At 39.8% G+C, this 25,471-nt stretch overlaps 1 protein-coding gene across 3 annotated transcripts in view; it reads left to right on the top strand.

Annotated features, from left to right (window-relative positions):
• Positions 1 to 24,842, top strand: part of pdgfc (platelet derived growth factor c) — a 227,696-nt gene extending 202,854 nt beyond the window's left edge. For 2 of the 3 annotated variants that reach the window (XM_052041817.1, XM_052041802.1), the window contains 2 exons: positions 21,509 to 21,723; positions 23,122 to 24,811. In XM_052041817.1, coding sequence (XP_051897777.1) covers positions 21,509 to 21,723; positions 23,122 to 23,238 — 332 coding nt within the window. In that variant the 3' untranslated portion in view covers positions 23,239 to 24,811. Of the gene's footprint in view, positions 1 to 21,508; positions 21,724 to 23,121 lie in introns of all 3 variants that reach the window. The other variant, XM_052041808.1, reaches the window with a different exon arrangement.
• Positions 24,843 to 25,471: the final 629 nt, after the last annotated feature.

Genomic DNA, 25,471 nt, shown 5'->3' with positions numbered 1-25,471 from the left:
TCAGCCCAAAACATCAACTGTTTTTCCCTCCATAGATGCTGCCTGACCTGCTGAGTTCCTCCAGCATTTTGTGTTCGTTGCACTTGGATCATCTCCCCTTCCCCTACCACCAGTCTCCACAGACCATCTTCATCAATCCCATTCCCAGTCTGCTGCCAAACACACTTCCTCTGCCATTTCCACTCTCCATAAGGATAACAGATTGCAGAGGAAAGGCCTCTGTTCACGTTTTCACATGAAAGACCTATTCCATCATGCAGAACACCTTGGAACATGTGTAATATGGGGGTCTTGTACAAAACATGGAATACCGCCTGAGCATGCACTTCTTTACAAAAGGAAGAATCTCTGAGTCATTATGCAAGACCTGTTGTGAGTGCTGAATAATGCTGTTCACGTGCACTCAACAGCTGGGAATTACTGTCCACTCAGAAACAATTTGGACTATGTTATTTTGATAAACTGTTGATCTGTTCAGAATACAATCTCACATTCTCAGGCTGTAACTTACATATTATTAAAAGCAATGCCACACAGTGTGAAAAAGATCCCACAACATGGGAATTAGATATAAGTAGTTCCAGGTTTACATTATAGTTCAGAGAAGGGGAGCTTCAATGTGAAATGAGAGATTGCCAAGCTGCATTAAACTGTAAGATATCAGTGTGCTGATTAATCAGACTTGTTTTCCAATGATCGCTGCAGAATATGAATGTGCATCTCCAGATACTAAAAATTCAAGCTAAGACCTCATTAAAAAATGATTGAATGGAGTGCAGTGGAGCAAGACAAAAATGTGGCACTCATAATCCCAAAGGATTGCAGTCTAAAGGATGGTATCACACACAAGGCTGCGTGGCAAGGTGTTTAAAAAAAGACAGTAATAATAGGTGACTTGATAATTCAGAGGACAGGCAGGTGTTCCTACAGCTATTTACATGACTCTCACATGGGAGGAAGGGAACAGCTGCCTCTTCACATTGGAATCAAAGGAAGTTAAAGGATTGTGGTCCTGCAGCTGCAGAGTTCCAGATGCTAGAGCAAATATTGAAGATCAGAAGCTCAAAGATGGTAATCTCTGCTTTACCCATGTTCCCCTTTTGTTAGTCCACATGGAAGCATGAGGATAAGGCATGTTAGTTTGTGGCGACAGAATGAGGCAGACAGGAGGATTTCAGATAAACACAATATTGAAATTGGTTCTAGGGAAGAAGTTGACTATGCAAGACTTCTCAACAGGCTGGGACCAGTCCTTGCAGAGGAATAATAGGAGTATTCTATATTCAGTTACAAATGTTTGAAGATGGAACAGCAGAAAAGATCTTGAAACTTTTCAACCTCCAGTTGAAAGATTATCCGACATGGATAGGAAGGGTTTAGGGGGATATTGGCCAAATGCTGGCAAAACCTTGGTTGGCATGGGCTAAAGGGACTGTTTCTATGCTGTATGACTCTGTCTGTAATGGGATGCGTGTCCTATGCAAACAATTCAACTCTGTAGAGCTGACCATCAGATCATCAGAATGGCTTCATCACCAGTACTCCATTCCATTACATGTTACACTTGATTTTCCATGAAAGCTTTACCAATAGCAAAGGTACAAGAGCAGAGCTTGAGAGCCAGTTGTCTAGGGTGGCTGGCTGTGAAACATTTATGGGGTTATTGCTGGAGAATAAGTGGTGGGAGGAGAAATATGATATCCAAAGAGGGGATTGTACTTTCAAGCTCCGTATTACCATGGAGCTCTCTGGGATTGGGTGGACAACAGACTGTGTATCTGATCTGATATGGATCATAAAAATGCTGTCAAAGCTTGCAGACCTGCAGTGATACCCATGGCAGTAGGCTGCACTCTGATGATAACAACTGTTGTTGTCCATGCTCTGTTGAAGAACAATGTGGCGTCAATCCATCTGTGGTTGATGTGTCCGCTCCTGGGTGAATGTTGACATGGCACTGAATGGAGTGGGATAACACTCCATTAAGACATGAGGACTTTGAACATCATTCACCTGTGTCTTAATGGAAGCAGAAATCTGTTGCATTAACACAACAGAAAGGAAATGATACGCTTCCTACAGAAAGGGCAGAAGGGGCTACCAGGGGGCTCACCCCTGATCCTTGACATTGGATAGACCTGACTTCTGTAGCAGCCTTCCTGTGTATGCTCCCCTACAGTAGTTCTCACTGGAGTTCTTCAAGTGTAGGACCAAAGTGTGAACTCACCCTTCATGGTGTTGCAACACTGACTTCCCCAATCCTCTCACCAAACTGTAACCCCATGAAACGTACCTCTTATCTGGCCTGTTCATCCTACACAGTCTCAGTGTTTGTGCTGGCGCTTAGTAATTTCAGTTGCAATGTTACATTGTCTTGCTTCTCGCTCTTTTGTTCTGTGGACTGGTGCTCCTGTGTGTTGTGGAGATAGGGGAAGGTGCCTGCATGTGAGAGGATGGTGCTGGGCAGCAGTTTCTCTTGAAACTCTCTTCATTCTACTATACTTGCATACTTGGGGCTATTTATATAGGCAATATACTAACCAGTGTATCTTTGGGATGCGGGAGGAAAGTGGAGTTTTCAGGAAACTCACATGGTCACAGGGAGAAAGTGCAAACTGCACTGATAGAACCAGAGTTCAGGATTGTACCTGCGTAGACAGATACAAAATATTCATTAAGAACCTCACCCACATCCTACACCTTCACACATGGGTTACCTTTTTGGTCCCTAATAGGCCCTTCTGTTTCATTTGTTATTTCTATCACTCTTTCTGTATTTATTATAAACATCCTTGGATTTTCTTTCGTCTTACTTTGCTTTCAAAGTTTCCCTTTCAGATTTACTCCCACACTTTCTTTATTCTTTTTGTCTTTCTGCCACATTAAGGTCTTGGTATCTGACATAAACTTTATTTTTCTCATATCTTATTCTCCATACACCTTCCAGGAGCTCTAGATTTGATAGCCCTACCCTTTTTCTTTGTGGAAATATGTTTATCTTGAACCCCTCATATCTTGAAGTTGAATGCCTCCCATTACTCTGAGACTGACTTACTTCCAGTAGCTGTTTCCAGTCCTCTCCTGCTCTTTCATTTCTCAGTCCTGTAAAATTGGTGTTACCCCAGTTTAGAACATTTACTTCTATTTTATCTTTGGCCTTTTCCATAACTTTGGTACATCCGACTTACTACCACGCATATACTATGCCATTGATACAGCTTCCACCTGCTCTGTTTTATTTCCTAAAATTAAAGCCAGAATCTTATCCATTCTTGGAGATCACTTGCAACATATTAGGTGAAAATGTTATCCTGAATGCAACTCAGGAATTGTGTGCCCCATTGTACCTTTTACACAAACTATATTTAATATTACAGTAACTAGCCTTTTCAAATACCCTATTGGTATCCTATTCCACAGCATTGGTTCCAGCCTGACCTGTCTCACCTGCACAGGTCCTTTCTGCCCCAGAAGTGGTCCCTGTGTCTATCATCTTTCATTTCCTTCTTCCTTGCTGACTTGCAAGGATGGCCTTGCTCTTACCTTCTTGCACCTTTGCTTTCCACTGAGTTGTACTCTGAGGAAACTATCTCAAAACCCTTTCCCTTTTTACTTGTTAGAATATCTCTTACTGAAACACCAGTTTCCTTCAGTTTTGCTGTCCATAGACTCATACATAATTTACAGTTTTGACACAAAAGCTGCAATGCCATTTCTCAGCAGTATTTGTTTCTTATCTGCAGAGCTGTAAATGTATGAGATCCAGTACAAATGAGTTGGAGTAGATTAATATATTCTAACATTGATTTGTTATTTGCTCATATCAGCTATTTATCTAATGCAATTCCTTAATATTACTGCCCTCTACCAAATAAATTTTATTATTTGTATTTATTAATTACTCTGGTTCTATGTTTACATTTATTTATTTAGTTAGGCTTTGTAATTAAAAATGTGTCTGATAAATTACACAGTTTTCAATACCTTCCTTTCCTTTAATGTGATATCATTTTCTAATATTGCTCCTAGGACCTGATTTTTGTATCAATGTCACTCCTGAGTACTCAATTATAGGTTTTCCTGTTCTTTATCAGCTCTACTCCCAAACACACTGTGTGAAGAGGTGAAGCAAAACCATGTCTTCCTCAAAATATAAAAGCCAAAACACCTTCAAGTATGCAATAAATCATACACTAACATGAGAACTATTTAACTTAAGACCCTTCAAACCACAAGCATTTACTAGGAAATAAGATAGTGGAGGACCCACGAGTGAGTTGATTTCTAAAACTTTAATGAGCATGTGTGTATACATCTTTGTGTACATCCACATACTCCATCCTACTTTCCCAACCTTGATCCTAGCTTGCATGTATTGGGAAGAAGAGCTTTGTGAAAGGGATGAACTTTATAAAGAAGGCCTTTCACGTAGTTGCTATCTGAAAGAGGAAGCTGTCAGTGGTGCATGTTATTTAAGTGTACCAGCATGTATTTATACATTTGTCTACCTAGAAATTCATCCCAGTCCATTGCACTAAACTCATTATAAAGTTACAGCATTGCATTCTACTCTGCTTCCAAAATTCAGTTCCACTGAAGCCAGTTGAATATGATGCCTACTTCATAGTATGTTTAGTGAAGTTCCAGGCAAACATTTTTCAATCACTTGGATCCCATGCCCAGTATGTATGAATGTTTTCACCAGAGTTTCCCACTGCTGGCATCCAATATTTCTCACTCCTTCCAATATTTCCTAACCTTCTTATTAGTGGTATTATGCTCATTACTCCTCTGAAATATTCTCTTCATTTCCACCTAATCTTACTCTATGTTGCCCCATTCATAATGGGGTATGCACTTCCCCAGGGCTTCATCTTAATATCTCATCTAAAAGACAGTGGCCATAAAATCTGAAAATTTAGCTACCTAGCACCAATTCCTTGGGAATTACTGGTGCCCAATTGAACCTAGTGTGTGTGTGCATGCGTGTGTGTGTATGTGCACTTGTAGCACAAGCTGTGCCCGTTGCCACATTGGGAAGGGAGCTAGAGTGAATCTGATGCTAGTGCTTGCTGGAACATGTAGGATACACAGATCCAAACATCAAACAGCATGTAGCATTGATTTCTTGCCAATGCTTTCAAACTAAACTTCAACAATCCAAGCTCAAGTTGTGTTTAGTAACAGGAAGAATAACTTCCCCAAGTGCTATTTAATGAAATAATCTATTACCTGCTGTTAGTTGTTCATTGATTTATACAGGGTATTGGATTGTCAAAAGCATTGTTTAATGCTTCCAAGGTACTTCAGAATTTATTAAAGTCTACAGGAGGTGATGCATACAGAGCTCAAGGACTTTGAGTTCATTTCAAGATTTCAACCTAATTGTTCCCAGACTTTGGTTTTTCAAAAGGCATTCCACTCAAAATGTATCTTGATGGGGAGAAAAAGCAAAGGGCATTCTGAGCACTTAAGCTGCAAGAGGAGCACATGAAGAAAGGCTATCAAGCATGGACATATTGGAGAAGGGTCTTCCAGGAGAAGTTCTCCTACATCTACTTCTGTGGAGAAGACTGTCTGAAATACTTGCCTTGAAATATGCTAGATCTACCAAAATGACCTCAGTGATATGTGAGGCTCACTTTGAGAGAGGCCATTTCTCAGCCACAGATGTTGTCTATTCCGAGAGAGTCAAAATTATCCCTTTCTCCCTTTCAAGATAGCAGAATATGGAGTGAATTGGTTGCTTTGGCAGGGTACTAAGCTTTTCATTGATGGAAGGTGTTTACTGATTGCACATTGCTTTGAGAGTACTTCATGTGTGCCATCTGATCATACCTGGTATGTCCAGCTGGTCATTGCATGATACTCAGTCAGCAGTCATGGTGTGTCATTGAAGTTTGAAACTCACAGCAAGCTAAACAATAGCCACTGGGTGAAAAAAGCTTCCTCTTGAATACAAAACTCTGGCTCCAGTATGCAAAACATGCACATGCAGATGTCATTGAAAGCCAAGGTGTTGTACAGTTCCACTGCCTGGACTATTCTGGAGGAGCCTGCATTGTGCACAAGAGTGGGTTTCAACATTCATTGTGGTCTTTTCTATGATGCACCCAGTTCGTACCACCAAAGGAACAACAGTTGCAGAGCACAGAGGAGAATGTGAAAGGAAAGAAGGAGAGAAGGACCCTGAGTTGCCTAGCAAAATAACCTAACTGTACTAGTGATGAATACAAACCCCATATATCCATCCACCATTGGTCCCCGTGTTAACCTGCCTCTATTTTTGAACTTCACACTTGTCCCCCTGGCCACAATGCATAAACGTGCCAAAGTAAGACAACTTTGCGTGTCAAACCATTCCAAATAACAGGAAATTTCAACTCATTATCCTTAATGCCTGTCTTCCATGATGTTTGCTTAACCCAGTGCCTCTATGTAATGCAAACCCCAGTGGATGTAGCACTGCTGGTGGAAAGCTGGCTTTCATTGGGGAACACTGCAGATGGCCTTCAGCCATGAAACTGAGCAGGTTTGAGCCCAAGAGACTGAATTCATTTTGCACTCTCAAGATACAAGTGGCAGCTGTCTTGGCTGTGGCAGCTGTCTTGGCTGTCTGGCAGACAGACAACAGAAAGGGAACTGGTGAGTGGTGGAGACCATTCACCAGTTTTCTTCACTGTCTTGTATAACTTATGTTTAATTTATGAATGATTTATGTTCTGTATGTTGTCTGAATCCACATGCCTGCGATGTTGCTGCAAGTAAGTTTTTCATTGTATCTGTTTGTCACTGTACTTGTGCATATGACAATAAACTCGACTTAACTTGACTTGATTAAGCACATTACAACGATCCAAACTCAATAATGACTCAAATAACTGCCCTAAACTTGACTTGATTGTCATGAGGACCATAGATTTGGACTCAGCAGAGTCACTCGGGATAACTCATCACTAATCCTTCTGATCTGTGGCAGTACAAATCATTGGGTCTGTGATGCCCTGTAAGCAAGAATCCAGACATTTGATGGTAGCAGTCTAAACTTCCACTGCAGCATTGAGTGGCTTCTGCTTGTATTGCAATGGAAACTAAGAGATTGATCAACAGAGGCTGGTTCAAGACCTTCTTCATCTGTGCTTACAAAGTTAGAAAGGAAAGGCTCCTTGACAGTCTACAGAGCTGAGGCCATGGAGATATGAAAACAATGGGAGTGCGAAATAGATTGAAGGAGGCCAAAAAAATGCTTGCAAAGAGAATCAGGATAGGAAATTAGGAAGTCAAAGTAAAGATTAGGGCTTTCACTGAGATCGTGTTTCAGGGTGGGTTGGCATGTGAGAGATCCAAGGTGCTGTGGAGGGCATTTACTGAAGATGCAAGGGAAGTGGATGATCACTGAGGAATATGGTTTTAAGGAAGAAAATCTCATTCATGAAGGATTTTCAGTGCTTAATTCCCAATGTAGCCCCAAGGAGGGACGAGCCACTTAGGTAATGCAGAAGCCCTATTCCAGTGTTTGGATTATGTACCATTTGTACACCACATTATGTAATGATACCAAATATCACCACACCAATGTTCCAATTGAGTTTGTTCAGCAGACTCCAGGTGCAAATGCTTATATGCCTAGAGGATCAACACTGCAATTTACGGTCTTATGCCATGGATGCACAGTGTACACGATTGTTATATTTCATTGTGTAATGCATAAAAATGAAGCACTAGGCAATACAATTTTTAGCCTAATTCTTCTTAGGTTTAAGGATGCAGATCTGCAGATCTGATGGCCATACCCAGGGATTGTGGCAATTTAATTTGTTCATGCATGTGATGTGGACATCACTGGTACTCCCCAATTTGCAATTTATTCTCCATCTCTAATTGCTCCTACACTGAGGAAGCAGTTAAGTGTGTCAGATCTGGTTATTTTCAAATCCACAGGTTCTTTCAGGAGTCCAGGAATGAGTTGAAAATAACTTGGTGCTTCACAAAGTTTTATAGGAAAAGTTTAAAACAAAGAAACAGTCACAGAGCACATGGCACCAGCTTTACTACAAGGAGATGAGCCGAGACAAAGGAACAGCGGGGGAGAGAGAGCAAGAGAGTGATTAACAAAGAATGACACCTTTTATATCTGAGATAAGAGGTACTCCTCAGTTAACAATAGTCCAATCAGAAACCTATTAGATACCTAGTGCAAAACCAACCAATGAGAAAGCACATATTCACCGGATGGACGAACCAATAAGCTAGGAAGCGGCCAATCCTTGTACAGCCACTTGAGGTGTATTAAACACTACACATGTTAAAAAAAACTACTTAAAATAGTCGAATCCAACAAGTGTCAACTGCTTTGGTGGGTCCGGAGTCATAAATAGACCAGAAACCAATGTCATTAATGGAGACTCAGACATCAAAGTTGGAAGTTAGGAAATAAGCAGATCAGTCACTAGTGAAATGTGGTGAAACGAGGAGCCAAGGCTGGAACACTGGAATTTTTGGTTTAGAGATAACTCCTACTGAAGCACTTTGCTCTGATGATATCATTGTACACAATTTTGCCTTTAAGATGGTAAGACTAATGCTGATTACCAAGAGAGTGTATTGCAGAGTGCACATTTCAGGTGTGCTTTGTGGTATGATTTCAATAAAATATGTCTGAAGATCGAGGACTTACTTGGGGGTTTCCACATGGTCTACAAGCTTCTATCTGGATCTTCTATGTACCTTCCCTAACTTGTGCAGGATGGTATATAGGCCTTCATTGTACCCCTGGATATTACTTCTATGGTTCTGGTCCATTCATGTAGGGCCTACAGATATAGCTGACCACTCATCCAACAGTAGGTCTTCACAAAGCTTGTGAGGCCTGCTTATTTGTAACTTAAAGGAGATCTGCTTGAGCAGGTCCCAAGTCATCAAGTCCAGCTCTGGAATCTCACCTCAGGTAGATTACTTTTAAGCAACATACTTCCCTTTGCAATGGCTCCCTTTCAAGTGTTCCCCAACACTCCCTACACCTAGTTGCAATACTTACTACTGCCATGTAGTAAATATTACTATGCACTATGTTGTTAGTGCATGAACAGACTAGTCCATGCACTAACAACAAATTAATGCTGGCTTTAAGTCTTTCTCACAGAACAAAACATTTGTGGTGTTATCTGCCTGTCTACTTTAATATTGTCAAGTCAGAAGTTGTTCAAATATTTTTATGAGGTCAGTTACATATATAGCTCTGTACTGACATATTTCCATTGGGATATACTGTACAGATCCCACTGCTGCTACTTCTTGACTGATAAGTGTGAAAGCTTGCCAGAGGCTGGAATTTTCCTGTCAAACAATCTGAGACTAGACCATTTAAGCAACATTATATCATCCAGGTTCATCATTACTTTATCTGACCCAACATTAACTCCTGGCTCAGATCTCAATTGGAACAAATGTGAATGGTACCAGAGGAATACTCAATGTGCTCCATTCGATTTTTCTTTTTCAAAGATAATTAATAGTCATTTTCCAGAAAAGACTGCTACCCAGAAGTATGTTTTGATTTCCACATAGCTTTCCCGAATCATGACATCATGCTTCTGTTATCCAGCTTACCACAAAACTTACACATGGAACAACCACATACACTAATCAATTACTGCATAGTTTCCCAAACTGAAAATAAATCAGATGTTTTTATTTCATCTTTTGATTTAAATTTTATGCAATCAAATGTTCACAAGTTTGGTGTACCCATGTCTAGACTTGCTCCTGAAGAATATGCACTTTGGCAAGGTTCCAAGGCCATTCAGTCTTTGTGGAACTGCATCTAAACACATAGCTCTCAACTGCTCTGTTTCATTTAGAGTATCCAATTTTAAAACAGCACTGCTGATCAAGACAGCTGTGGCCAGTAAAAACTGCAGCTGATTTGCTGATTCCAGGGACTATCATTCTTTCACCTCAAGCATTGGTATGAATTCCATGCTTGCAATGCCCTGCTGGGAGAAGAATGTTATCAGCTTGAGTGGTAGAAACTGACCTATTCCCTGATGTCCCTGGAAAAGAGGAAAACATTTGCCCTTGTAGTGCATTCAGTCATAGCCCATGAGAGGTTATTGAGGTTCCATGTCCACTGAGGATTTTATTTTGTGCACATTTGATAGCAAAAGAAATTGAAATTTATGTACACCCTTAGGTTTCTGTAGATTTCATATCCTTGTGACAAAATATAGATATTCATTGGGAACTTTGGAATATAGAACATAGGTTAATTGATACTTATTAATAAAGGGAGCAAGACATTAGATTTTTTTTACTATGTAGATGTTAAAAAAAATCAAGAGTCTGTGGGATGGTGTGGAATTAAATGTACAGTTTCTTTATCACAATTTTATCATGGCATTCTAATTCCGTGACTTGGGTAAACTGTGGTTTTTGAAAGTATTTTCCAATTGTTTGTGTATTGACTCATGTGTTAAAACCTCCTTCTGGTTCTGTGATTCTGTGCCATAGCCACATCTTCCTCTTTGATCCAAGGAAAACTTGTAAAGTTTATTTTTCTTATTGCTAATTTAATTTTCAAAATGTCAACCACAAAGCTGCTGGGAAGTGGTTTTGAATGTAATCCAAGTCAGACTCTTGTTTCACAGGGGCTACTTTCATGTCATTGATTAGCATTTAATCGGTGACTCTCCTGCAATCCTATGCCTGCACTGAGAGGTACATGAGCTCTTTTTCCATGCTCCGAGTCAGCAAATTTTCTCTGCAGAAGAGATAATAGAATAAACTTTTAAAGAAATGATCTGAAGATCATGGCAGCATTATCCACCAGAAATGAATAACACAAAATGATAGCTGCACGAGCTACAGTCTCCGGTCCATTAAAACCTCAGGATGTGCTGCAACATGTACATTCCTGGTGGCTCTTTGCCAGAATTCTGGAAGTTTGGACACTAGAATATTCCCCATACTGGCGTGAAAAGAACTAAGTAAAAGAGCCATCTGAAACTCAGAAACCAAATTGCCAATGACCTCTCAAATCGATGATACATTTAAAATTAATATACCTTCCTTTACATTTCAGAGGCACATGCCTCACAGGAGATCACAAAGTGCTTCCTAGATTATAACCTACAATCTCAGAGGAGAAACCAAACGTATTAGATACTCCTGGGTCAATCAGAAAAGAAATCAAGGTGCTATTAAGGATTTTTAACAAGCCTAAGATCAACAAATTTCTTATTAAATTTTAAAGCTGCCAAACTCATCACCCTGGTAACACAAGGAATGCACATTGTTTTGCATTCCTTTGGTGGAGTTACAAGGAGAGTGCAGTGGGCCAATAAACTATTTTGGATTTCTATCAAACGTATGCACGGATTCAGTGAAGAAGCCATTTAAAGCCAGCAACCAGAGTTGAAGAGGTCAAACCAACATTCATATTCTGGTAGAGGGGTTGACCGGAGGCTGGAATATTTCTGTGTAGTCAGGAGAAATAATTGCATCAAAACCTCTGGCCTTTTCTTGACCATCTACAATCAATCCTTTGATATTCTGATAAAAGATAATTGACCTAAAATGTTACCTTTTTTGTGCTCTTCATAGATGCTACCTGAGCTGCTGAGTATTTACTCCATTTTTAATTCACTGCATGACTAATCTCATTATATAACTTTGAGATGTACTTGCATGATGGACAGGGCTGAGAATGGAAAACACCAAGCTTTAAAGTTTACAGGAAAGGTAGAGAGGGAAGAAAAACCTTGCTGGTCAAGAATGAGATCAGATCCTTATTGTGAGATGTAAACAGGCAAGTGAAGATTTTATTGCCCAGAAATTCAGTTGCATAATTGGAATTAGTTGGAATTGGTTTATTATTATTGTCACATGTACTGAGGTACAGTGAAAAACTTGTCTTGCATGCTATTCATACAGATCAATTCACTACACAGTGCATTGAGGAAGTATAAGGTAAAACAATAGCAGAATGCAGAATAAAGTGTAACAGCTACAGAGAAAGTGCAGTGCAGATAGACAATAAGGTGCAAGGTCATAATGAGGTAGACTATGAGATCAAGAGTCCATCTTATCGTATTAGGGAACCATTCAATAGACTTATAACAACAGGAGAGAAGCTATCCTTGAGCCTGGTGGTACATGCTTTCAGGCTTTTGTATTTTCTACACCATGGGAGAGGAGAGAAGAGAGAATGTCCCGAGTGGGTGGGGGTCTTTGACTACATTGGCTGCTTTACCGAGGCAGGGCAAAGTATAGACCATGGAGGGGAGGCTGGTTTCCATGATGTGCTGAGCTGTGTCCACAACTCTCTGCAGTTTCTTGCAGTCCTGGGCAGAGCAGTTGCCATACCAAGCTGTGATGCATCCAGATAGGATGCTTAGGGTGCATTGATAAAAATTGGTGAGAGTTGATGGGGACATGCCAAATTTCTTTAGCCTCCTGAGGAAGTAGAAGCGCTGGTGAGCTTTCTTGGCAGTTGGACCAGGCCAGGCTATCAGTGATGTTCACTCCTAGGAACTTAAAACTCTCAACCCTTTTGACCTCAGCACCACTGATGTAGACAGGAGCATGTACACCGCCCCCCTTCCTGAAGTCAATGACCAGCTCTTTTGTTTTGCTGACATTGAGGGAAAGGTTGTTGTCATGACGGCATGTTACTAAGCTCTCTATCTCCATCCTGTACTCTGACTCATCGTTATTTGAGATTTGGCCCTCTACGGTGGTATCATCTGCAAACTTATAGATGGAGTTAGAGCAGAATCTGGCCTCGCAGTTATGAGTACATAGGGAGTAAAGTAGGGGGCTGAGGACACATAATGTTATTTTTTACAATGTTATGCAATTGAAAATTGATTGTTTCTAAAGTGAAAGGCAATAATGACCATTTGTGGGTTGTTTCTCACCCTTTGGAAATGAAGCCAGACACTGAGGGGTCTGAGTCACTCTAGTGACCCCAATGTGATTTCCTCTGCACATTAATGGCATCATTCCCGATGCATCGCTTCTTTTGGAACATTGTAAGGGAACTTGGGCTACTCTTCTTCTTAGGCAGTTTTTCAGGATTGAGGATGTCTTGGTCCCACTCTGAATTTTGGGTTCCAAGGTGGCTGATGTGATCAATGCAGGAACCACAGACTCTTCCACTAATGGGGTCAGAGGTGTGGAGCATGAGAAGCAGTGCATTTGTTCTGCTGCTTTTGCTGGGCTTCTATGTGCTCCCAATGCATGGCCTCTATAACATCCCAAATGCTTTCTCCACTTTGAACAGTGAGGAGCCAGAGGCTACTGGGAGTCAGTGGGGATGTTAGTTTTTGAGCACGTCCTTGAATTTTCTTTCCTCTGTCTGCCTTGTCTTCTCATAACAAAGTTTGGAATAGGGTCTCAGTTTTGGGAGTTTGTTTCAGGCATGTGAATGACATGGCCTGCCCAACGTAATTGACCGAGAGTGACTGGAGTCATAGAGCAATACTGCACGGATACAGGCCCTTCAGCCCAGCGTCCATGCCGACCACAGTGCCCACCCAACTAGTCCCAATCCCCTGCATTCTGCCATATCCCTCCAAGCCCCACCCCTCCATGTACCTATCCAAGTGCTTCTAAAATAATACTATTGTACCTGCCTCAACCATTTCCTCTGGCAGCTCGTCCATATACTCACCACCCTGTGTGTGAAAAAGTTGCCCCTCAGGTCCCTTTTAAATCTTTCCCCTCTCACCCTAAATCCTCCAAAACATTTCCCTCATCTCTTAAGCAACCTTGATTTTTTCCTCAGTAAACCCCGAGGGTCTGAATACTGGCAATATTGGCTGGGAGGGAATACCGATATTAGTTCACTTATGCAGCGGGTGGATTTGGAGGATTTTGTGGAGACAGCATTGATGTTGAATGCCTTGAGATGCCTGCGCTGTAGGTAGAAGCACATAGAAAAACAGGGATCATTTAGCTATGCACTCTCAGGACAACCTTCCTCCTGCAGTAGCAGACAAGGATGCCTGTCAGCTAAGTCAGTTGCTTAGCTTTTATCCCTTGGTTCCACCCACAAAAAATCCTTTGTAAATCCCTACCCAACCAATATTTCCCAATCTAGTACCTCATAGAGCCTACGATCCCCTGAGTCCAAGGTCCCTGAGTCTAATTTGCCACCCTGGATCCCAGCTTCCCAGTCTCCTATTTTGTGATCTTCCGAGACCCCTCACCCTGACCAATCTGTCACCCTGTGATGTTGATTTCAGGACCCCCAGCCCACCAACTGTCATCCCATGATCTCTCAATTCAAGATCCCAAAGCTTTGATTTGAAGATCCCAACCCCTTCGATTGGTTACCCTCTAATGCCCAGAGTCCCAGACCCCAGATATCCTGTGAACCCTTGTTCCCAAGTCCCCATCCTGCAGTTTTGCCACATTGTGATTTCTCCATTGCAAGGTCTAATTGCCTTATCTGACAACCCATACATCTTCAAAATAACTCATAAAGATCGCCGATCTACCAGCCTGAGATTCCCCCAAGAGTAAGTCTCCAACCTATCAGTCTGTTACTCTGCAATGCCCTAACTCAAGTCCCTGATCTGGTATCCTGAAATTTCCCCATGTTCAAGTGCCCAACCACCTCCTACCCACCCCTATCCCCACCAAACTTATATCTTGCAATCCCCCAGTTTCAAGTCTCAGCCTAACCCATCTATCTGCCATCTCATTTGGTGTCAGCCTCAGGGTTTGCTGACTCTTGGTGGCCAGTGGTAGTATTCACTTCTTGTTTAATACTTTATTGGCAATGCCACCGTCCCATAATCCACCAATTCATGGTCCACCAAGGTCAAAACCCTAACCCTTGTCCACCTGTTTGCCTCCCCATGATTCCCTACATCCATGACTCTAAATTCTCTTCAATCTACCATCCTGTGATCCCTCCGTCCAACAAGCAATCTCTGGATCTGCCACCCCAGATCCACTATACCCCAAAACCCCAATATGCTATTCCCTGATCTGCTATGTCCAAGGCTCAACACCCCAATCCTCATCTTTGACCTCTCAATCTTATACTCTATGGTTCCCTTCCACCATTTTGGCATTATCCCACCATTTCTCCCCACCTCCCAACCATCCAATACTGTGCCCATATTCCAATATCCCCATCACCCCAACTATGATTATTTCCTTCTATCCAGACTCCGATGCCCATCACCCCTATGCTTTCACTCGACATTTGCCTCCCCATTGGCAGTTGTGTATAGATAGCAATTGTTATACAGCAGAATGCTTAAATGCAGGTTTGGACACACATCCAGGAAAGCCAGAGTGGTCTTAATGGGAGATCTGAGCTTGCTTATAGACTGGAATAAACATTAAAAACATAGTTAAGTTTTTGATTATTTTAAGATAATTTTCTATAATCTACTGGCCTAGAATTAACAAAAGCACCGTCAATATTCAATTCAGTATTTTGTAATAAGGCGGGTTTAGTTTACAGTCAAACAACATGTGAATATTTAATAGCATTCGATTGAACTTCTAAGGTCGTAGATATGGATAAGTCTGACTTCTTTGCAAAAAGACAGCAAATCTCCACAATGAACTGGACAACATGCTAAATGATGAAACCATGATGGAGCTGCAGAGATATACACAAAAAGGTATAAACTGCTGAACCCATTTATATCCCTACTGGGCAAGGGCGTCATATGTCAAGAAAATGCGCCATGGATAACCAAATAGATAACGGGCGAAAACTGGTGCTGAACTTGTGATTGCAACTAGGGCAACTGCAGGATATCCAAATAAAAAGTGAGGGGAGAAAAGAAGCAGTCAGAGTGACAAAAATCATGTATGAAAACAGCGCAAACAGGAAAACAAAATTCATGCAAATACTTTTGGCATAAGCAATATGGGTCCTTTAGTGAAGGGGAATAGTGTTATTTTAAATGGAAACAGTGGATTTTGGATAATTTAATGGCATATTAAAACAAGTATCCAAGTATGCTGATGACACAAAGATAGTCAGCAAAGTAATGTGGATGAAAGTGATTTTTTTTAAAGTAATAGATTAAGTAAAAGAGGAAAAAACTGTCAAACAGATCCCAATGTTGGCAAATATGAAGGCACAAAAAATGTTAAAAGTGGTGGTAGTCCAAAGAGATGTCCAAAGAGACATCTACATAGATGATTGAAGTCAGATGAACAGGTGCAGAAAATAATCAAAGAAGCTAATGGAATCCTGCTCTTTATATCTCAAGGACTGAAGTGTCCGTGGATAGGAGTTATGCCACCTTCAGACAAAGCCCTGATTAAACCATACCTGGCATTTTCTGAGTGGTTCTGGGCAACACATCTAAAAAAGGGTGGCCCAGAAAATGCAGTGTAAATCATGGATAAAAGTGATCTAATCCAGTTAGCGTTCAGCTCCAGGTGAAATTACATGCATTGGAAAATTAGTCTGGGGCAATTCATCATTGCACCACAGATGCTTTATTAGATTCCGTTGTAAACCTAATGACATCACAGGTCATACACTGCACACTTCTTCCAAAACTGGCATAGTTTGGAGCTTTTGGGTACAATCTACATCCTTCATTGAACAGTCATGAAAAACTAGGTGCAAGTCACCCTGAGATGGCCAATAAGACAGCAATTAAAGCATCTCCATTCCGACACTGATGTCTTGCACATAGCATCTAAAAACCTCAGTTTTCAATGCTCAGGACACTTGAACAATCATTACTGGTTGCTCATTACTGATGACCTTTTTTTTTACACCATACTCTTTGGAGCTGTTTCCTGCAATCTCTGCCTCATTGATCATCCCACATCTTGAAATTATTCAGGTGGGAATTTGCCTACTCATACATATGATCACTTTATCTGCTCTCATGCCATAATTTTCCTCCTTTTACGCAGCTGCCATGGGGAGTGTCCCTTCAAGTTCTGATGCTAGTTCCAGTGATCAGTTATACTGCAGCAGTGGTTTCCAGCTCCCATCAGGAAATACATGGTTCCTGCCTTAATGAACAAATCACAAACCTCCACAGTGCTGTTTTTAGAATATTTTTAGACCTATGTCATAAGTTTTTTTTTGGAGGCACCCACCTAGAGCTCTAATGATGAAATGGATCTCCCCACAAAACTTCTGGAGATTGGCCAACAGCTGACTGCCAGAACCATGCACTAAAATGGGACCAGTGAGGTTTCTAATGAGAACTGCAGGAAAAGGGTCCCATCTGCTGTGACTTTGTGGAGTCTATCATTGGAAAGGCAGACTTTAAAGCTACGTCTCCCAGGACTGCTACAGAGCAGCTGCATAAAAAACAGTCATGGAAGGGAGGGAAAATATGGTGGAGGGAAGACACTTTGATCATCTGTTGGTCTGGGCACCTCCCCACAGTATTGTCTGCCATGATCAACTGTTGTGCTATAAGTGGCTTCATGCCGCTGCAAGCTCTGGAATGGGCAATCAGCCAGAGGCTGCAACGTGCACTGTAATGTGAATTGTACAAAAAGGCTACAATTAGGCAACAATGGAACAAGCAGTGATGAAATTTCAAATATCTTGAGCACTGAAACATAGATTAGCAAATGCAGTGTGCAAGACTCAGGTGCAATGCATTCCTGGTTATTTTGTGAGTGTTCAATGTAGGTCATAGGTTACACCCAAAAGCTCCAATTTATATTGGTAATGGAGGAACCATGAAGTGTTTGACTTACAAAGTAATAATATCAGATTTCTCAGTTAGTGCAATGTCACCTGGGAATGATGGCAGAGCAAGCTTCCCAGGTTAAATCAATTTTATACATGATGTGCTCATAAAAAGCAGGCACTAATTGATCTAATTTCTAGGCTATCAACCTTGAATGAAATGCAGCATAGATTTATTAAAATAATACTAGAACTTCTAGGATTAAATTACAAGGAGTGGTTACTGAACTTGGATTGTATTCCCAAGAAGTCAGATGGTTAATGGTTGATTTGATTTAAGTTTTCAAGGGGAACTGACCTCTATAGGACAGATATAGAGGAATTACTTCCGTTCCTTTAGCAGTCTAAGACAAGGAATTATTGTCAAAAATTAGAACCAGGAACAGGCACAAAAACATAAGAAATAGAAGCAGGAGTGGACTATTTGGGCCATTGGGCATGTTCAGCCATTCACTAAGATCATGACTGATCTTTAACCTTCTATCATAGGGAATACTTACAATACTTACACCAATTCATACCAATACACAGTTACAATTAGATTCAGGTCCTGATGTTGAAGATGTAGAAACGTTGACTATTGCTTTGCCTCCACAGATGCTGCCTGACCTGCTGAGTTCCTCCAGCAGTTTTGTTTTTTTCCTCCAGATTCCAGTATCTGCAGTCTCTTGTATCTCTGAGATTAGGATGCTTTATTCAGCTTCAAAATAACTCCAGAAATATAAAAACCTACCAATTAAAAATGAGTGAACAGCCATTGTATTTTAAGTGAATTTTAAGGATCAAGTGATAACAACCATTTTCACTGATACTACATGGCAGTGCTGTTCCTTTTTGGATTTAAGAGTCACAAAACTGTACAGATTAATTATTGTGTATGTGCCCAATCACGTGTAAAATGATTTAATCCAAGTTAGAAAATGCTTGTGACGACTTTCAGGTGAAATTGCATCCATCAGGAAATCATACAGTCCTTCTATGCACCATTCAAGCAATGCCGATTTTTACTGTCTTTACTGTCATAATCTGGTGCAACCTATGAACATCATTGAACAGTAGCAATACAATTAGGAACGCATCATGCCATTTTGTTGCATTTATTGCAATTTAAATGGATTTTCTGCTGACATTGGGAGATTTAATGAGGCAGCTTCACAGGCTGCCTAAATATCTTCCAAAGTCCATACAATGTGCATCAATTAACAGGAAGTTCTTTCTGCAGTGCTGAGATATTCAGTCCATGGATGGCACCATTGGCAGTATTCTACGACCACAAGTGTCTGTATGGCAAAGAGTGGCCATTCAGGGGCATGAGCAGTGTATGGGAAAGACATGCCCAACTGCAAAGAAACTACTACCACAAAAGTCCTACATGGAACTCTTTGATGAACAATACATTCACAGACTCCTGTTTTCCAAAGGGTCATAAAATACTGCAAGGAGATCTTTGACCATGCTCTTGTGTGGACTGCACTCTCTGAAGATCATGGTCACTTTGACAATTGCCAGAGGGTCTCTCTAAGCAGCTGTAGCAAATCTTTGCAATTCTTCATAATTTCCTGCCAATCGTTGCATCAGAGAGGTTTCCGTCTGCTTTTTTTCTACTCAACTGACCAGACCATTTGTATCTTTCTGTCACCCAAAACTTTCTTCCTCACAGTCAATCACACAGCCAATTTTTGTCTCACGTGCAAACTTCAATATTATGGACCCTACATAAGATCTAAATTCTTAATATATATTACAAGAAGCAAGGGGCGGAGTACTGTACCCCTTGGAACCCCACAGGTAACAGCTTTCTCATCGTAAAAACACCCATCAACCATTACCTATTGTTTCCTATCATTGATCAATTTTAGATCTAATTTGCCACTGCCTCTTGGATTCTAAGGGATTTTGGCTAGTCTTCCTTGACTTGCCAAAACCTTGACATAATCCTTGTAGACTACATCAGCTTCACTGACCTCATTGACCTTTCATGTTACCTCCACTGCATCGTATGGTACGAAAGAAAACTGGACTGCTTATTCTCAAAAGCTCTAGCAAGCCTTTTGACATTTTCGTGAACTTATCTTAATTGTTCAGTCTGTTTAAGATATTCATCATAACAGGTTTTTCCATTGAAATATGTTGACAGTGATACGAAAGTCCCAGACCTGAATTCTTTTAAGATTTATATAAAGTTTCCCTTCTACAAATAAAGTTTGATTACCAGGCAATAAATTTCATCAGAGTTCATCGTTGTATGTTTACCTTGGTCAAAATGAATGATGTGAGAAATTTCAAGAGTCATATGGGAATTAAATGTCTCTACTTAAGTCAACCATCAGGTAAACAAGTAATGACAGCTGCTAGATCATAATGGTTTCAGTTCACACATTGCAATAATTTTTTAATATAAAAAGGACATTCTAAAACTTCATAATGACATATTTCACAAGGAAAGGCTAAACTTTCTCTAAGCTCTGTGCCCTAAACAGTTGCTGATGGTCTTTATGTGTACATAGCACACTAACAAATCTGACACAAGTCATCCGTGCTATGACACACGGTGGCCATCGAGCATGAACAGTGAGATCAAACAGCACGTGGCGCTGGAGGCAAAAGAGACTGCAGATGCTGGAATCAGGAGCAAAAAAAAATAAACTGCTGGAGGAACTCAGCAGGTAGGGAAAAGAATGGTCAACATTTCAGGTTGAGCATATGCAGTTTGATACATCATTTGCACCAAATTCTTTTGTATATTCAAGACAGGCCACTTACAATCAATTAGCTCTTCACTGAACAGTTCAGGCCTGGTTCTTTGTTACTGAAATGGGCCTAGAACTTACCTACTTCCCTTCCAGAGAGTCTGAGGCACCTGCTGTTTCCCAGGCAGATCTTTTTGACGTTCACAATCACCCCCTCACTATTTATGTTGTTGGGTCTGCCATGTGTATCTCCTGACATCCCGAGCCTCAAGACTGATAAAGTGTCACCCTGCCCATTGCTGTTTTAAATGCCGAAAAATTTCTAGCCCTATTAATATGTTATGGTAAATTCATAAAATGAACTGCAAAAGCAAAAAAGTTTCTGATTACAAATGCCCACTTTTCTTCAGCAGATGACTCAGTCAAAAATAAGATCTTTTCATAATAAATAAATAAGAAAATGAAATAGAACCAGATTTCGAATGACCACATTTAAAAGCAAAGTCTGGTTAATGAATTGTTTTGTAAATAAAAACACAGCTGGAGTATACTTAATTGTTAATTACTGATAGATAAGTTAGGTAAATTCAACAGAACACTTTCAGAAAATATGTTTCAAAACTTCCTTAACATGCTGACCTTAGATTCTACAAAATATTTTAAACTTTATTTTAATGCCTTTCTTTAACATAGAATTTACAGCACAAAGACAGGCCATCCAAATAAAATATTGCCGCACTTATGCTCCAGCAAGCTTTCTTTCCATTCAATCAACATATCCACCTATTCCTTTTTCGTTCATAAAACGGAACACAATGCACTATGAGATGAAGTAATAAAACAGAAAATAGTGTATTTGCTCACCAGACCAGGCAACATCCGACTGATCTGCAGAGCACTTCAAAAAATTTCTGTTTTATCTCAGGTTTCCCACATCTGCTAGATTTAACTTTTATACAATATGAGCTGAAGTCTTACAAGTAAAAATAGCGGGAAAGCATTTAGCTGGTACCTGGACATTTTCATAGACAGAACAAGCACTAATTGTGCCAAAGCATAATAATCTTAAATATTCCTTAAGATATTAATAAAAATGTTATTATTCTTATGATTGCAGTGGATCTGAACTTGCTCAAAGAAGAGGTGAAGCTCTATAGTTGCACACCACGTAATACATCAGTGTCTCTGCGAGAGGAACTCAAACGGACCGATACTATCTACTGGCCTGGCTGTCTACTGGTGAAGCGCTGTGGAGGCAACTGTGCATGCTGCTCACTTGGTTGCCAAGATTGTCAGTGTATCCCCATCAAAGTCTCTAAAAAATACCATGAGGTATAATCAATTGAATGAATATTTTCAAATAAATATTAAAGTGCAATAACATTGCAATAATGCTGTTCAATAAAGCTATTTTGAACTTTACCGAGAAAAGTTACAGAGATGCAGATCTGTGTATTTCAGATTCAGCACATCAACATACAAGGAGGTCTCATCCTCCTTTAAAACTCAGCAAGTTTATCATAGTCAGATCAATTAACATTGCAGCAGATTCATAAATCCTGTCTGTGCAAGTAGAATGAAGGATTTTTTTTCTATTTAATCTGCATGACCTACCTAACATTTTGGTATATCCAAACAACCCATCATTCTTATGTTCTAAATAAAAATGAATAATAAAAAGCTGCAAAGTAAATAGAATTGAAACCGTAGTCTAAATGGTGCAATTCATGCACTGATTATTGTAGATAGGAATTTAAGACCAAAGGGTTTTATTTTCCAGATCAAGCATGGTTGCGGGGAGGGGAGGAGCCCAGGGCGGGGGTGAGGCGGGGGCGGGGGAGGAGCTGGAGTGAGGAATGGTTCACTGTTGATAGCGCAGGTATTCATACCAAAATAACAAAGAAGGAGAAGAAATGGTAATTATAGTAGGGAACTGGAGATAAGGTGATGGGAAGAGACTGGCAAAACAGATGCAGAAGAGAGGAATGACACATTGCCAAAGGGAGGTAGAAAAGAGTTTCCTGAAAGACCAAGGCAGGGATGTAAAATCAGTATAATAGTTCCAAACCTTTTGAGCTTTGATTTGTTGACTTCAGGGTATCTCTAAAAAGAACCTGAGGTTGACAGAAATCAATAAAGATACAATGCAAGTAGCTAGTGAACAACTTTCCAATGAAATCTGTTTTGAATTACTTGCCTTACTAATTAGAGTATAATGGGTGAAGTGACAAGTGTGTCCAGATGAAAATATCAGATGTAAAAACAAAGATGAACCACATGTATTATCTATTTTAACAAGTGAAAATCTATTTACTTATGTAGTAAGAATGGTGAGAAATATTGCATTTCCATTACACTTACCACATTCTCATTTGTTTTTACTGCTTTTTAAAGTTAACATTCGTTTCTGTAGAGTACCAGGTGAAGCAGTCTGACAGTGCAATGCATTTCATTGCCATACCAGGTTAACTGAGTTTCCAGAAGACCAGAAGAGAATGTGGCTAATGTTGTACTGATTCCAAAATTACTTGTATTTTATGAAGACCGCTTTAAAGAAGAGCTTTGTTGGAGCAGCAGACTTCTTAATGAGCAGATGTATAATCTGAGTGTAGCTTTCTGGGTTTTTTGTACGCTAGTACTGTAAGATATCTGATAAAGTCTAATCATGAGTGAAGTAAAATCCTTTCATCCTACACAGTGATTTAATTTAATGGTCTACAACTCTTTCAGGTTCTTCAGCTACGATATAGGAGCCCTGGGAAACCACTGCAGAAATCTCTTGCAGACGTGGGACTGGAGCACCATGAAGAATGCAGCTGTGTATGTAAAGGAAAAACAGGAGGTTAAATCAGTTTGGTCTTTAAAAGCATTTACCTTACAGAGAATTAAACCTTAGAGCAATGGGGCCCTTTGTGCATATCTTTCTTAGAAATCACAGTCATCTCAATTTTTGATTTTCCACTTCCTAACTTTTTAATGGACCTTGGGTAAGATCGGCTCTCCTGGCTATGAATGGAACTGCAAAATATTTATACAGGGGAAGAGTTCGGCAGCCGAATGAAGTTTGAATTGCTAGATGACAGCAAAGAAAATGGCTCTTGCATTGCACATCAGGTTCCCTTTCTCTCTTTCGTCTTTGGAAGAATAAAAATGTAATTTAGTTCACTGTTCCAGTTCTGAATCCAGTAAAAGTTCAGAAAATATTGTTCAGGAAAAACACTTCATCTGGAGTCACTTACTGTTTACATCATTAACCTTGTGAGTTATAGTATTTCTAGCAATGTTGCTGAAAACCTCCAAGAAACTCAGTTTGTTTTGTGCCGCTTCATCTTCGAGTGACATCATGTTTTATGAGCATTAAACTTCTTCTCCTCCTCTGTGCACAATTTTTAAAAGATTTGTCCCTCTGCGACTTCAGCTGCAATGTCCCATCACAAGTATCCCAGTGAGGAATATGTTGGGTAAATACAGAATTTGATGAGATTGAAGACTTACTTTGATAGACTTTTTCTGAGGGCATTGCCTGAAAGTGTGTACATTTTTAAAATCTTCTCATTTAGGCTAATGTGGCTTAAGCTTCTTTTTATATCACATTGAATGTATCTATTTTGTACCAAACTTATTTAAGAATTTAGCTTTTCAGTTTTTCATGATTTACAATACTTTGCAAAAAAGGGAAATGGGTTGATGTGATTAAAAGCACAGCCATATCATTGCACTGTTCGGGTTGGTGCTTTGTATGGAAGCTACTGTTCCAAAGATCGTACTAACCAGAACTTCTACTCAGTTGTTGACTTTGTTCATAAAATAGTTGTATCTGTATTTTAGTTCAATCCCATTTTTCTTGTCTTCATTGCAAAGGCATAAAAATGAGAAAATATATTGACTTACAATTGACATGTATTCACTCAGTGTCAACAGTCAGTTACTAACCAAGCTGGTAAATGATGATCATTTAACCAGAGCAACTGGATTATTAAAATGTTCATTACAAAAAAAAACAAGTTCTTTTGAAAATTGGAGACATTTTTCAATTAAAAATCCACGTTCAACAATTCTATAGCATTCTATTTTCAAACAAAACAAAACTGCATCACCTGAATCTGTCACACATTGATATTTATTTAATTTTAAATTAAATGTTAAAAACTCACGTATATCAGCTAATGTAGCAGAAACTAGAACTGTAAAAGTTACAAATATTTCTATATGTTATTCTTGATTCTTGGCCACAGAGCATCAATTAACTGCATATTTATTCTGTATATAGTGCTGTAATGACCTTGATTTTCATTTGAAATGCAAAACCCAATCTCTCGTAGGAACAACGTGGGAAAAAATAATCTGTGCTTTCATCAAACAAAACAAGAGATAGACATCAGACTTTATTCGGAACGTCAACAACCCTTGTAAAAATCTATTCAAGGAATTTATTAAAATAACTCAAATTGAGAAACTTGTTTCGCAGTGAATCTTTAAAATATATATCTGAGAATGCTTTGTGGAGTAATAACTTATTGAACTACAATTCCTAGAGGGTTATAGATATAACATTTGTGATTGTGATACTGAAATCAGTCCGATGGTTCAAAAATCTTTGAGTAGGCCTAGAAATTCTATCATGTTTGCTTGTTTTTTTTAAGCGTTGTATGAATGAAAAATATAGTTAAATAGCATGTATTGTGCTTAATGAAATATCCTTGTCAGTACTTATGAAGATAAGACAGCTGCACAAGGAGTACAGCCAGGTGATGTAAAACACTGTGCAGTGCTTATGAAATTCTGTCACATATAAGCCATTATTTCTAGCATGGACCACCCCATGCACATGCAGGTTTTAACAGTAGGAACATGCCCTACAGTATATAAAGGAGCAATCAACATGGAGCTCTGTTGTCAGTTTGGTGCACATCAACTCAATTACTTCTGGAAGGCAGCAAAGTGCTGGTATAACTGGCATCAGGAATCAGAATCAGGTTTATTATCATTGTCCTATTTGACGTGAAATTTGTTGTTTTGTGGCAGCAGTACAGTGCAAAGACATAAAATTACTATAAATTACAAATTAAATAGTGCAAAA

Source organism: Pristis pectinata, chromosome 2, assembly GCF_009764475.1.
Source record: "Pristis pectinata isolate sPriPec2 chromosome 2, sPriPec2.1.pri, whole genome shotgun sequence".
Classification (NCBI taxonomy): domain Eukaryota; kingdom Metazoa; phylum Chordata; class Chondrichthyes; order Rhinopristiformes; family Pristidae; genus Pristis; species Pristis pectinata.
This window is presented reverse-complemented; position numbering and strand designations above follow the sequence as displayed.